The following is a 15,434-nucleotide window of genomic DNA, read 5'->3' as shown; positions in this document are numbered from 1 at the left end:
CCTCCCTTTCCTGGCACCTCCTTGACCATGTAGAGGGACGGGGAAGCTCAGCTTTGAGTCCACTTAATCACTGGCTTACGGGCTCTGTGGCAAAGGTAGTAGTGTGTACCAGTCAGTGTCAGTTTGTGTGATAGACTCTGTCCTTTAAGAACAGCAGCACTTTGCTTTCTAGTATTATGTTACTTGGCAACTGCAATGTGCCAAGCAGCAGGGTTATGAGAATAAGCAGTAGCTTCCACGGAGGCAGCAGTGAGCAATTGCAGTGGGGGGTGTGCAAAACAAACATGCAGTAGCTTTGGGAAGCTTCTTCACATACCTCAGCTGGCCAATAACAGCAAAACCCAGCAAATGGCACATTAGCAGTTTTATGTTGTACAGAAATGGTGGTGTGTGCTGGTGTCAATGGTGAGCAGCACAGAAAGGGAGAGAGGGCCACAAAAGGGAAGTCTTTGGTTATACCAAGCTGTCTCTCAGTTATTTTCCTGTGATTTCCCCCTCCTCCATCACTTGATCCCCTCACTCTCCCATACACAAGACCATGCTGAGGACTGCACTGAAAATGCCACCCAGAAGGTTCAAGGGAGAAGTCAGCATATCAAAGGGAGAGGAGGTTCTCTTCCCTCCCCATTTCACAATGTTACAGTTATCCAAGTAAAAACTGCAATGAAATCCGAGGCGTGGAGACTGTGTGCACACATCAAACCCCATCATTCCTCCAATCATTCCCTTGACCATTCATCACAAGCTCTACAGGCAGGGAGCCAGACACAGTGGCACCACTACTTCTGCATATATAGGTTTTAAATCAGTAAAGACATATTTCTCCTTTTGACTGGTCTCAGCCTGCACTTTCACTGGGATTTCTAGGAATATCTTTTATTGTTTAAAGCAAAGGTGTTGTATCAGACCCAATTAAGACTTTCATTTCCTTATTAAGACAGATGTACAGCTGGGATGAGGACTTAATGGTTTTTCTGGGGGTATTTTATCCTGTTAGTTCTGTACCAAGATGAACTCAAAATTAAAGCTTAGCTGTTGTTTCTTCCATCCTGCTTAACAAGCCTTGCTTTGACCAGCATTAATTTTTATAGGTCCCAGACTCATGTATGTGGTCCTGCTTTCTTCTCATGGTGGCGGAGTGAGTAGGGGGATGAGGGTAAAACCCACTTTCCAGTACATGCCAGGTCTGCAAAAGAACTTTGGGAACATACGTGACTTGCCTTTGTGATGTTACCTTAGTGCACAGGTTAATTTGCAGTTCAGCAACCTCTGACCTGCAGCTGCATGCTCTCCCTAGACTGTTTCCCATGTGATATGACCCTGGACACAAGTTCATCAGAAGCCAAATTTCTGTTTGCTTTTAAATGCTGAGGAGCATACATATTTTTCATGGAATCCTGGAGGTCAGAAGGTTGCTCCTAGAAGCTTGTTTTTTAGTTCATCTGCTCTGTCTTTGTACTTACAGTTTACGTTAAATTTGATAGACAATTCTAACAGTACTCAATCACAGCCTGATCTAAATGTTTCCAATAGAAACAATGCTCACAGCCATAGCACTTGGTACTGGCAGTAGCATGTATTTGAAAACTATATTTGTACCTGGTTGCAGTGAAAACTATGGATTTTCTCTGAGCTTTCAGATTAGGGCACAGCAATGACAAATTAAAACAGGCCTGGCACCAAGAACAATGCATTTGCTTAAGGCCTTAATAGAGGTGCTGACTTTAGCCCTGTCCAGCCACATTAATGAAGCAGTTCCTGAAATGTATTTTCATGATATACTAGGAGGATACCAGCAGTGGAAAGCATATTTCAAATAGAAGTCTTCAGAATATGTTGAGTAAATACAACACCTTTTGTTTGTCCTGCCAAATAGACAACTGCAACACAGAGCCAGTAGAATGCTGTTCCAAATCTATGAAATTTTTCTTTCAACAAATATTCTCTCTGCTGTTTTATGGGTCTGCCACCATGGTGCCTAAACACACACAGCAAAATCAACATTGATCCAAACAACTTCTGCCACTACCAAAAGCTTGTTTTATTGCTTTCTGTATAAGTAGCAGAGAGTATTGCCAAATAACTAAAATCTTAATAAGGCAGATGTCTAGTGTTAGGCATTGGTTCAGTATTTTTAAGTAGTTTCAATGTAGAATAAATTCAGCAGCAGGAAGAAATCACGGCAGTGTTTTCCTAACTAAAATTATATTTATTGATATACTAAGTATGAACAAATATTGACTTCTTTTTAGAGCTTCTCTCTCAGTGCAAAGAACTTTTTGAAATGAAAAAACCAACAAAGTAGTACATAACTCTGATGTTGGAAGTCAAGAACTTTATGAGGTTTCGCTGACTTAATGGCTTGCTAGTAAACAGTGAAATATTTACATACTACTCTCCATAGGCCTGATTTTGCAGCCCATCTGCGCAGAATTTCATAGGCATGAAGGGAACAGCTTACAGAGTGAAAGCTTTCTCTGAGCATGCATTTGTGTATCTGCTGTTTGCAGATTTTTAATTCAGAACATCGTGACTACAAACTGTCCTGCAACCTGAAGTGACTCTTGCAGACTAAACTCCATGCTGACCACTGCAAATCTTGGCCATTGCTGCTAATGCCAAGAGTTTATCATGGATGAGCTTACAGTTACTTAGGAACACATTTCTATAAAATTCATCTGCAACATCCAGCCAAACTAGTTTTACCAACTTTCAGGGAGTGCTGTTTAAACAAGCAAATGAAAAAGCTATAATCTTGCTCGAGAATCTACTAAGTTAGTACACATACATTTGCACCGGCTCTTCCTCTATATTCTATTTTCAGCTGCATTTTTCATGCAGAAAATCCATTTCAGTGACTAATTAGTGTCCTAGTGCTAGATTATCAGGCCTTTTATGTAAGAAAAGCTTAATGGTCTTCAGTCAACCTGGACTGAAGATCTGGACCTAGATGTGTGTGTAGTTGTGAACAGTAATGCATGTTGCAGGGACTAGAAATAAGATTCAATTTTATTATCATGTTAACAACGTATATAGCAAGAGGCATCCTCTGCCATGACAAACAAAAGTCTTTGGGGTATCAGTGATAGCCAGCAGGCTTGTGCCAGGACAGAACCGTGCAACTGATGTATCTGGTGCTCACTGCATACATGCAATAGAAATAATACCAAGTATCAGCAACCATGGGTCAAGGCACTGCTCCCTGCATCACCTACAGGAATTCGGCAACACTGTTCAATGTAATTTATCTTTCTAATCATGTGCAGCTGGAGGAGGGTACTTTGGGTTTGGGTTTCATTTCTTCCTCATAAAGAGAAACAGAAGGAAAAGGTCAGTTTGGGGCTGGATTTACCTCCCCTTACCTCGAGTTTTCAGTGGTGGCAGCGTAGGGTGAAGGTGTTTGTTACAGAAATCTTGGCCTGTGCAACATTCAATAGATCTTCTTTGGTGTGGAATAGGAGTGTCCTGCAACAAACAATTTGATAGAAAGTAAAGTAATTATCTATGTTGTACATATACATCATCATTCTGGCACTTGGAGAAAGATGCACTTGTTAGCTGGACTGCAGTCTCTTACAGATTTCTAGGATGTGCAGAGTAAGGATATTTGCCACTGAACCTATCCAGCAACATTTCATCCAGATGATTAACAGATCCATTCATCCCTAACAGATTTCTGTTAGTGCCTTAGTGCTGCAAAAGGGACCGACTGTTTCTAATGGTGCAATTATTAGAACTGTGAAAGTGACATGAATCCATCAGTTAGATTTGTAATTAAAAAATAAGTTAACATGAGTATTCAAAACAGTTTAGCCAGAATAATATTGAAATTTCTGTGGACTAATTTAGCTGTCACTTCTACTCTCATGGGAAATAGGGTAAAATACCTTTCATGGACCTTGATGGTTAGGCTGTTCCTGTACTCATGTAGGCTCATTTAAGGTTAATGCTAGAAAAGACAAACACTTTACAGCAACCTTGCTCCACTGCCCATAGCCATTCCACTGCTGCAGTAGTCATCAGGTGGTCACTGCACCTGAAGGGAATTTCTGGCACCAGAAATCCAAAAACTAAAGCGCAACTTCATGTAAGACATGAAGATTGCTGTGATACATCAAATAACATCCTAACTAACTTTAGCTACCATGGACACTTCAGGAATTAGACTGCATTTCTCTAAATTCGAACTTCCTCTGAGCTGGACTGTCACTAGTAATGGTAGTGCCAAACCTCAAAACTTACGTTATTGTTACAAGCAGCTATAATATCACCATTCAGGGATTTAAATTCACTCTTCTCAGCTATCAGTGTAGAGCAACTATTATGTAACCATATAGTGGTTTGGTTTGGAAAGGAACTTAAAGTTCATGTAGTTCCATCCCCACCTGCCATGGGTAGGGACACCTTCCACCAGACCAGGTTGTTCAAAGCCCCATTCAACCTGGCCTTGAACACTGACAGGGATGAGGCATCCACAAATTCTCTGGGCAACCTGTTCCAATGTTTCATCACCCTCACAGTAAAGAACAACTTCCCTACATCTACTCTAAATTTCTCCTCTTTCACTTTATAGCCATTATCGCTTGTCCTATTACTACCTATCTACCAAATAAACGGAAGTGAAAAATATGGACATAGAAATATCTGTTGATTGCACTTCATTTGAAAGCTGTCAAAAAGCCAAGCGACACTGGCAGCAAATGCTTTCTTACCCGACACTGGAAGTCAGAGCCCTCTAATCCAAGACATCCCTTAGTGACTAAATGTCCACCGGACTCATCTTCTTCTATTATGGTAAAGCAGTAGCCATCAGTACTGAGGATTGGAAAGAATGAATCAGGAAAAGGCTTTGAAGTGAAATATATGCTGCTGAATATAGTCTTAAACTTTGCTCCTTGCAAGGCAAATCTGCCATTAACAAATTGAGGTACTAAGGCAGGCTGGACGATTCAGGAACCCAAGGCAACCTACCTCTTTCAGTGTAGTCCTACAGCCCTGTGGACCAGCTCTTGCACACACACAGGAAGCTCTGCCTTAGGAATTCACACTTACCTTTCCAACATTTAACACCTATAAATACCACTAATATCTCAATTCTCTGCCTATGGTCATTAGTGTGTTATGACTTGGGAGACCTATATAAATGTGGGCATCAATGCTACTGCAGGTACCTTGTGTGTGGGGAACAAGGCATGTATATTTGTACCATGGTGAAGACCCGAAGAAGGAAATATTTTTGAGGTACTAAACACAAAATATTATTAAGAGTGATTTGTGATTCTTGTTTTAACCATATTACAAACTGCAACACTCTTGTGTATGAGTCCTTGAGTTATTATCAACACCCTTCATAACTGTTTACTTGGGTTATAAGGCTGAAGTGATCCATAACGCTTCTGTTTACAAGAACGTGCACCAGGAGGACAAGTATACTAACAGATGGCTAGATGGTGCTAGTGATAAATGTCCTTCCTCAATGAAGGTCAAATGCCTGAATGCTATGGAAAGAGAGGGAGAAAGGCACAAAAAGGGTGTCTGCATTTTACTGAGACTGCTGTACATTGATTTCTCTGCACTCTGAGGGAGATACACACCATATGCAAGAAACACAACTTGACTGATTTGCAGGAAGAGGGACCAAAAATAAAGAAAAAAATTTAATATAAGACATTTAAGTAATATAAAAATAAAATATTCTGTTATTTCCCCAGGAAAATAACACTGTTATTATGTGCAATGAGTATCTTTCAGAAGAGAAGAAATAAACTTGGTTAAAACAAGGAAATAAAAAGAAAAAAGGATTAGAAAACTGAAAGACAGCAAAATTTCAGATTATTTGTTCCTTACTTGAATGAAAGGAGAATCTAACAGAGCTATAACAGCAAAGGCAATGAAGATTAGGAAACGAGAGGCACAGTTACACATGTAAGAGATAAACACAATTTGTAAGTATTAACTACATGACAGGCTGATGCTGGATAGGATCATGTCAAATATTTGCAGTGGCATATTTTTATATTAGTGGTGCAGGGTCTAGCCATAGTAAGCTTATTACTTCAAATAATAATCTATCACGAGTTATTGACTTCGGGATTTGAAAAGCAACCAGCTGCACATTGCAAATGACTTTTTCAGAGAAGCAAGAGATGACTTCTACCCTTCTTTGACATTGTGCATATGAGTAATGCAAAGGAGACAGCAACCCTTCTGGAAAAAAACCACCTTGATTTCATTGCTTAAGCTTAAAAGATAGGAACAATAGGATTGCCAAGAAAAGAGACTGTAAGGAATCCATTAGAGCAGAATATTATATTAGATTACATTTTATTTGTTTGCATGGTGCCTTTGATTCAAAGTAATGAGTAAGTTTAACCCAGGGGACACAGTAACAAAACAATAAATTGCAATCAAGTGAAACACAAAAATGAACTCCACAGCTAACTGTCCCCAGCAAAACCAAAACAGTTCACCAGGGGAAAGCAAGGGAAGGAAAAGACAGATTGTTTGCAAAAGGGGGGGTGGGCAGGGGGGAGAAGAAGCAGGAAAGTATGCAGCTTTATTTCTTCTTTTTTTTTTCTGTCTTCCATAGAATACTGATTCTTAGCTCATTTCTGAAAGTTAAATTCAGGCTCCTCAAGCATTTCAGTCCCTCTGACAATTTTACCCCAATTTTAAAAAGACAAACAAAATTAGACTGGATAGAGCAAAACGGAAAAGTTGCAAAGCTTCAACAATAAGAATAAATCATGTTCTTCACAGACAATGGAAGAGTCATGAAGGAAAAGTATAAGACAAAAATAGCAATGCTGAGCAGAATAAACACTGGTACACCACTTGTTTGCACCTCTTAAGAAAAAAATAAACCAGAAAGCTTTAATGCAATGTAAGAACTCACTATAATACTGAAAATATCTCAGGTGTTTGGGCAAGAAGTGACTCTTCTTAAAAGAAAGAAGTATCTACTTCCTCCCTTCTGCCCCTGACCTGTTCTCCTGGTTCACAGGATGTCAGATGGACCACATGCTGCAAGTAAAGAGCAGGGCATACCCCTGCTGTTTTATTGATTACCTCATACCTGTCTATGGTAGAAATGAAACTGTTCTTACTATTATAACAACTCAAAACCAACTCAGATTAGTCTGCATTGTCTCCAATTCTATGCTTATTTTGTTGGCTGTATAAATAAAAACATATGTACATTGCTGATATATGCAAAGCAAGATGAAAAATCTATTCTCCACTTCCTAGCAAAGATTAATAGTATAGAATTATTTCTTAAAACTGTGTAATCTGAATACTGTGTAATTTGTTTCTACAAATGGTGCATAAAAAAGTAACTCAACCTGATGTTACTGAATACATCCAGGTACACATCCACTAGCCTCAAATACACTAAAGCAACATTTTATTCGAGTATGGTGGAGGAGAGCAATTAAATACATATTGGATGTGATCACTAGTAAGAACATATTTGGTATGCCATGTATTTGCCAAGTCAAATGCGAGCAAAATAGAGGGAGTTGAGTTAAGAGAGGAAACACTGACAGACACTGATGTAGAAGGTGATGCTATAATTACAGGTTACCCAAAAGAAAAAGGCGATCTTAATGGAGACCTTTACTAAATGTCAGAAGAGAGGAACAGAGGCCAACAGCTTTGCAGCTGTTCACACAGACATCCTCACTGGCCAACAGCCATTTCTCACAGAAGATGCCATACTTCAGCTACCAAAACTTGACTGCTGAAGATTTCCTGTCCTGCTCTCTGCATGTGTGATGCAGCCAGGGATGGCAATATATAACTTGGAAAAGCAACATCTTCCCTTTGTTCAGCGCCTATCACAAACAGATTGGTTAAATACCCTGATGAAAAGATTTCTTATCTTTAGTCTTATTTGCAATTGAGTCCATATGAGTGTTACAATTTTTGTCCACTCCTCCTCTTTATACTCCTGGTTTCGACATCAGAAAGAGCTAAAGCTCTTTTCATTTCCATCCAAGGCAACATGACAAGTTTCTACACTTCTTAAAAATTATCAAAAATGTAAAAATGTTAAATTATATTATATACAGAAAGTAGGAAGTTCATATTCTCCTGTAAAGACTGGCTGAAATAATCTAATTAAAAAATTGGCTGACTTCCAGTTTGCATCTAATTCACACATTTTGTTGCATCCTTCATTTGAGGAAGATGATGAAGGCCATATTTAGGAAACGCTGACTTTGGGCACCATCTTTAAACAAACAGTCATGGTAAATGTGCTCAACATATTTTAAGAAAAATAATATAGTTAGCAGCTGTGCATCAGGGAAGTAACATGAAACCAAGCGAGAAGAGCATTACACAGTTGCTGAGCCAGATGCACCTTCAGATGTTTGCACAGCTACTCTGAAGGCAAGGAAAGATATACAGGTGTAACAAAGCAAAGAAGCTGGCTTACATGGGGCTACAGTTTCTTGCCACGAGTCCCCAGGATGGTGATGTTGGTCCTACCACACATGCCGTCCTGTGCATGGCATCTTTTGGCTCTCTGGGTGCTCAGTGATGATCCTCCACACAGAAAGGAGGATACCCAATGCATACTAGCAGAGCATCTTTTCATAGATGATATATGAGTCTATCAATCAATATTTTCTCTATTCTACCTGTCTTAAGTATTCTCCCAGGACTGAGGCATGACCCAGCCCACCAGATATGCCTTGCATTGTTCTACTAGATCACAAATCAAATCAAACAGTTCTCCCTGACACATGGAGTCACAATGCAGAAAACATGCCACTATGCCAATCTATGAGGGACGGCCCTAGAAACTGCAGGCTTCACATTGAGCGTGAGATTTGGCAGGGTACCTCTGCATTTTCACAAGGGCTCTCTAGCACCTTTCACTTCTGTGCAAAATCCATTTCAGTACATGTGAGAACTATGAAGAAGCAGTCAAAATAAAGCTACTCATCTTCCTCTTTTCAACTTTTTTTATTCCTTTCTTTTGTCTCCAAAATTTAAACACAGATTATATGTTTTCTTTTACTTGATCTTAAGATTACACTGCAGTTGAATTTGTATGATGTAGCTCCTTCTTTAATGCTAGGACAGACTTAATATGGAGATTTGCTGTTACACTTTTTTTAATGTAAGTAAATTTAATATGCAAGAGAAGTGTTAGGTATTTCATCACTTTCTGCACTGTAACACCAAAGTACTCTCACACTGAGAGTAATTAATGCAACAGGTCTCAATAGAGGGATTGCATTACTATTTAGCTTAAGGTTTATACTAAATACCTAATGGGCAAGACCTAAGCAAAACTAAGAACAAGGAATTTCTGGGACACAGTTGAAAAGTGTGGGAGGGGGGTTTTGTGTTTCTGTTTAAACTCTTGTGGCGAAGTCATTTGTGTAGCCACACTTGAAACATACGGAGGGGGCAAGGAAAGACTGGTGCTTGCAAGAATCTGTCTCTGTTGACCTTTGTTTTTTTGTCTTAATCATCAAAGGGGACTCAACTGCCTCTGATACAGTATAAAGGATTCCATAAAAAAATGAAAATAAACAATAAAAAAAACTGAAAGAGTTAACTTGTAAGACCTCACCACAACTCCTTTATCAGAAGATGTTCAACTTTACCCTAAAAATTAAAGGTGCTTAAAAGAAAAGTTGTCTGAACTCAGCGCCTTGGCCCACTGTGGAAATCTTCCTTCTACATACCAAATCACAACGAAAATTCGATCCTATCATCTGGAGAATGGAAATAACATAGCTCAAGTAATTATCACCTCTGGTAACACTGGAAAAGCAACCGAATTGTTTTATTGCTTTAGATAACCAAAGCTACCTCAAGACACAGTTGGCCAGAAACACAATCAAGACCAGTAGGCAATACACAAGAAATTAAACTCTAACAGCTTGATCTTAAAAAGCATCAGCATTTATCTGTGAATGGGAATTAGAGTACAACAAGGCACCTAATCAGTCTCTGCCTTTACTGTAATCCCACTGCAGTCAAAACCAATTAAATCTAACACTATTCTTTAAAATATGCAATTAATTATGATTAGACACAAACTGTCTGCACATTCACTTTGTACACACAAAACTTGAAATGGAAGGATAAAACAAGGTCCTGGTTGTGTTCAAAGCAGCTTTACGCTTCTTCACTGAAAGCCTTTTATGAATCACACAGATGTTAGGAAAGAATAGTTTCAACACCCTGCAGGTTAACACACCCTTTACAAGCAGACAATTGCAAACCTTCTGCAAAGATCTTTGTTGTCAGGGTACCTGGTGAGCACACCAGAGCTTCATTAAGAGCACACTAATGAGCTTCAATTGCCCAGCATGGCACCTGGGACATCCCTATCCACCCACCCACTCACATCCCCTAGCCAGGGCTTCTACTTAAGCTCAGGTCTGAGGCTCAAATACCTCTATGAGTGATAGTGCGGGAGTGCTTGTCTCCAGCCTTGTTTCCTGCCTGGATCCAAATCACTACTAGTCATGTGAAAGGACTTCAGGGGAGCTGTCTGCCTGTTGTGTCCAGGTACCCTGTGGAAATTGGGTCCTGGTAGGTGAGGATATGGCTGGCCCTTCAGCTTCTGGCCAGGCTGCTTCATGCTCTCTAACACTAACCCTCACTTGATGAGATGAGCCTGTAATGGGTTTTCCAAAACTTGTGCATGTAGATTACCCCATTTTTTTAAAGCACATTACCTAGAGCTATGTTTTTTCTGTTGATATAAAAACCAATCTGCATTCTAAGCTAGAGTGTTATCCTTAGCTCTCTAAAGTATTATTGGACTTAAGCTGTGGAAGTAGAAAGAAAGGGAAACTCTGTATAGGAACACAGCAGGCTGTTAAAAGGATTTGATATAGATGTGGTTAAAGAACGTTGACTTTTGAACTTCTAAAAATACAATCATGGACAAGGACTGGAAATGGCCACCAGATGTCCTCATTTTTATAGAAACATTCAGACTACTGGTACTACAGGCATACATATGCATATATATACTTCAATAGATAAGTAACTATGGTAGCAGACCAGAATCTTCAGGTGGGATGGCAGATTACTTCTTATGAGAATTTTTAATGATTGCAATAGGACTAGCTATTTTATTCTGAGAGTTTTAATTTAAACACAGCTGGAAGTGTTTTACCATTGAACTTTCAGAGCCCTCGCTCCTAGGCACGCAAAAGCCTTCCCTGCTTGGGTGAGAGGAAGGGGGGGATAGTGCCTGATGCTCTCTAGAGCCCACCCTAGCTATATATGTTATCAGTGATTTCCCAGGTGTCTGGGTTTACCAGGCCTTTGGGTAGCCCAGCATATGCTGGCTTCTCCTGCAGGGCTGGCAGATATAAACTACAAGTCCAAGCAGAGCCCAAAGCTTAACAGGCTGATAGAGCTAACTAGAGGTTTGATGTTCTTTTAAACATAAAATGTAAAAGGCTTTTAGTGGCTACATATGAGGGAAGCAATAATTAATGCAGTAACTTTTAATCTAAAGCAGTTCATTTATTATTCAGACAAACACAGTGTGATCAATACTGCTTAAATTTCAATATGGGGAGATTGCCTTTACAGCAAAGTTCAATGAGAATTCCTGAGTGCTTTCAAACTGTGCCAGCACTTGTTTGGGCTAGATTAAGTATGAAGTTACTGCCCGACTAGTAGGAAGATCCCAAAATAGAGAGAAATCGAATAATCTCTGCTAACATGGTTGATCTTGGCCAAATCTTTTGAAACCTGGTGTCAACCCAGCCAGCTAACTGGAGACCTAATAACTACTCTTTCCTAATAGAAGGCTTAGGAATCTCATCTGTGTTATTGCCCATTTCATCTTTTGTCCAGAATTCCAGCTGTGTGGTAAGGAATTCAAGAAGGAAATTATTACAGACTAACAGTGCAGTGGATATAGGGAAAAGGAACAAGGAGTGTTGTATCCTTTGTACCTCACACCAAGATAGGGCTAGAGCCATAACAGTGATCATCCTGAAAATGATCAATGCTGACAAGCCATGAAGGAAGGGTATTTGATTCAAGCCAACTTATTTTTTGTTGCTTTGTGTTATTCCAGACTCTTGAGCAACTTTTCACTTGTTTTGCTCACTGGGCAAGTGGCAAGGTGGGTACTGCTCAGGTAACAGCACAGGATAAGAAAGAGGAGTAGCTCTAATACAAGTCTATTTCCATTTTCCTGGACAGAAAAGTGATTAATATTTGATGGGTAAATTTCAGTTTCAATTATTATTTTGATGTCTAAATTGGAAAAAAAAACATTTTGTCACTCAAGTAGAACATTCAAGCCTGAAATGTGCAAAGATTATTAAGACAAAAGGAGTTATAATTTCGTAGTTCACTACCACTTAACTACCTATCTTTGTGTATTAACACCTAAAAGTAACTTTGGTATTTGACACTGTAAGGGGATTTATGAAGAAAGTTTAAGTATGGCAGAGAGGTGAAAATCCATAAATCCATTTTAATGGGACATTTACTCATACCTCCTGGTAACATGAAAAATGGTTAATGTCAATAATGCCTACAAACCAAAGTGCAACAGCAGGGCTACCCAGCTGGGGTATAAACCTTGTTCAGTGGGTTCCTTAACATGGGTCCCTTTGTGCTTCCTAGTTCATGGATTTGAGTGTCATCTGCAACTTCCCTGTTACTGTGTGTGTGAGACAGCACATGTGAAAGCAGTGACTCTTGCTGGGCAGGAACAGGAAACAGCTGATTCACACTGCAGGGGATCTGCAAATTGATATCAGAGTGGGGTTTTACAGCTTTTTAAATTGACTGCCATGTGAGAACAGTTAGACTTAACTCATTGCTAGAGGATGAGTTTGTAGCAAGAGGATAGAAATGGGAAATGGTACTTACAGCTGTCATCAAAGCTTTGATAAACTTCAGTGTGAAACTGGAGGCTGAACAGAATTAACTCTGGCTACAAAACAACACTCAAATCCAGCACAACAATATCTTCAGCAACCTTAGGCTTTTCACATTTATCTTTTTAATGTGCTGCCTTGAAAAGCCGGCACAATGGTAGAGTCTCACCTCAAACAGTACTGCATACCCACCTGGCATGTCTGGTTGGGTTCACATCTGTTCCCTGCTTTGTTTCTCACATTCCCCCAAATCCACTAGGCTATAGCTGATGGTGAATATCTCCAGTTATCTTACCTGCTCTAAGTATGCAGAAAAGTTTAATTTTCTCATGTGAAATATGAGGGGCTCAGACATGCTTCGCTGCTGCTGAAGCAAACTGAACATGCACCTCAAGCTACAACAGCAATGTTTAACCACTACCCTCATTCAACAGCCATAGTATGTGTCCAGCAAGAGCTGCTTATGGGTGGGCAAACTGGTACCCTCAGTCACCCCTGCTGCTTCAGGCAGTGTCAGGTCAACACAGACCACAGCTGTGCCTTCAAGAGGACTGTGCAGAGCTGGACATGCCCCTCCCTGAGTTAACAGAAGGATGTGAAGAAGCAGAATCCAACCCAAACGAGAGGTCTGTAGTACTCTAAACACAAAATCAAACAGAAGACTGTAACTAGCGTAGGAAAATGCTCAACACTTCACCTCAAGAAAAAGATCACTATCCTTTTAGTGTAGAAACAAGAAAAACAAGCCTTAAGGACCTACAAAAGATAGCTCAGCTATTGCAAAGACACAGACTGATAGCAGGATTCTTATAAATGGTGTTCCATAGACAGTAATTATAAATTTACAAGCATTTACTGACATTTCAGTATACATTTCCATTAAGTCTCCTCTCACTAACTGCATGCACCTTTAAAAACAAACTTCTACCTTCAGAATATTTCATATACAGTGAACTAACACAAGCATTATCCAAAACTGTAAAGATACAAACACCCTAACATAAAAATCTAAGTATGTAGCTGACCTCCAGGTAAAAATTACTTATGATTTTTTAGGCACAATGTATAAACAATCTAATTACTGCTTAAACAAAAACTCCAACACCCAACCTAGGACTGCTGAGCTACCACAAATAGGTTTTACTCATGTTTCACCACCAAATATATATGCCACAAACCTGCAGGTGCTGTTGACTGAGTCCTCAGGACAGTGGTGGTGGCACTGGCAAGACAGCTTCTTTGGCAGAGGGGCAGGTGCCGTGCTCTCACCATCTTCTTTTCTGGTCTCCATGCTCAACTTGCCAGAACTTCGTAGGGGCATGTTATCTAGAAAATTTGCTATATGGGGTGGAAGAACAAAAAAGGCATAGTTATAGGCTGGGTTGCAAGACTTGAATGAAGGCATTAAAGTATTTCTACCCATCAAAATCTGAGAAAGTTATTTGAGCTTGATGTTAACTGCAGTGGTTTTCTCCGGAAGCCTCTGAAATGGTCAGTGGATTTGAGGCTTATTGGGCCTCAGTGGCATTAGAGCAAATTGATGTTCAAGTTCTGCTTCTGCCAAAGAGATATACTGTGTTTTCCAGATTGCAAAATGCAGCTTTTTGCCTTTTGTATTACGCAGGTCAAATCCTTGGTTACACCTTTACATTTTCTTTGTCTCTCTACTTGGCACATATCTACAGTCACTGAACCCCATAAAAATCAGTGAGATTTACGGTACTCCAGGCAGAGCAGAACATGGACATACAATTCAATGAAGATTTAAAAGAAAGTTATGCTCTTACAAGTTCAACAGCACTTTCTCTCACTGAATTGCATAAACACTACTTGGACAATGAGGAAAACCAGTTAGTTATTCATAGATTTATTTCTTTTTAATAGTAAAAGGCAAGAATGTGGTCTAGCGTGAACAATGCTGAAATATATGGAGGTGATTACTTCTAAAAATATCAGAGCACTGAATCTCCATGGAGCTGGTGGATTACAGCTAGACATGTTGGTGATGAGCTGGGAGTTAAGTCCCCTCCCCCCAGCTCTACTCATAAATATCAGCTTTCAGTGCTTGTGAATATTTTAAGCCTCAAAGACAAAAATGTGATCAGCATGAAAAGCCTCAACTGGCAGTTTCTCACTTTCCTTTTGCTTCTCTGTAAGAAATCTTACTAAAGGGTCATTTACAAACAGCTGTCTCCAACAGAGGAGTTGAAGAGCAGGCTTGAAATTCTTGATTTACTGTTAGGTCTTTAGAAACAGTTGGCATTATTATTTTGATTGGCTCCTGAACTGCTGCTTTGACCTTAATTAAAATCTTCCTCAAAGCTCCATCATCAGGACTAATATATTGTGGAGCTGGCAGAAAACTTAGGACACAAATAGGTTGGCATTCAAATTTACACTTTTCAAGAGTTTGAAGCAGTCATGTAGCATATGATTTTGCTTTCAGCTAATGCCCAGGGCGAAAACTAGTGTAAAATCATTGCAATTTAGCACTGAAAACAATCAAATAAAATTAAAAGACATAGGAATAACATTTTCAATCAGATCCTT

General features: G+C 39.6%; 1 protein-coding gene across 1 annotated transcript in view; it reads right to left on the bottom strand.

The window, feature by feature from the left end:
- BMPR1B (bone morphogenetic protein receptor type 1B) overlaps positions 1 to 14,217 on the bottom strand; it is a 29,651-nt gene extending 15,434 nt beyond the window's left edge. Inside the window, exons 1-3 of the mRNA XM_005148661.4 lie at positions 14,063 to 14,217; positions 4,713 to 4,815; positions 3,363 to 3,465 (exon numbers count right to left, since the gene is read on the bottom strand). Of these exons, the coding sequence (XP_005148718.2) occupies positions 3,363 to 3,465; positions 4,713 to 4,815; positions 14,063 to 14,205 (349 nt within the window). The 5' untranslated portion in view covers positions 14,206 to 14,217. The remainder of the gene's footprint in view (positions 1 to 3,362; positions 3,466 to 4,712; positions 4,816 to 14,062) is intronic.
- Between the last annotated feature and the right edge of the window lie 1,217 nt (positions 14,218 to 15,434).

This window comes from Melopsittacus undulatus, chromosome 7 (assembly GCF_012275295.1).
Source record: "Melopsittacus undulatus isolate bMelUnd1 chromosome 7, bMelUnd1.mat.Z, whole genome shotgun sequence".
NCBI lineage: Eukaryota > Metazoa > Chordata > Aves > Psittaciformes > Psittaculidae > Melopsittacus > Melopsittacus undulatus.
Note: the sequence above shows the minus strand (reverse complement) of the source record. Positions and strands in the feature narration are given on the sequence as shown.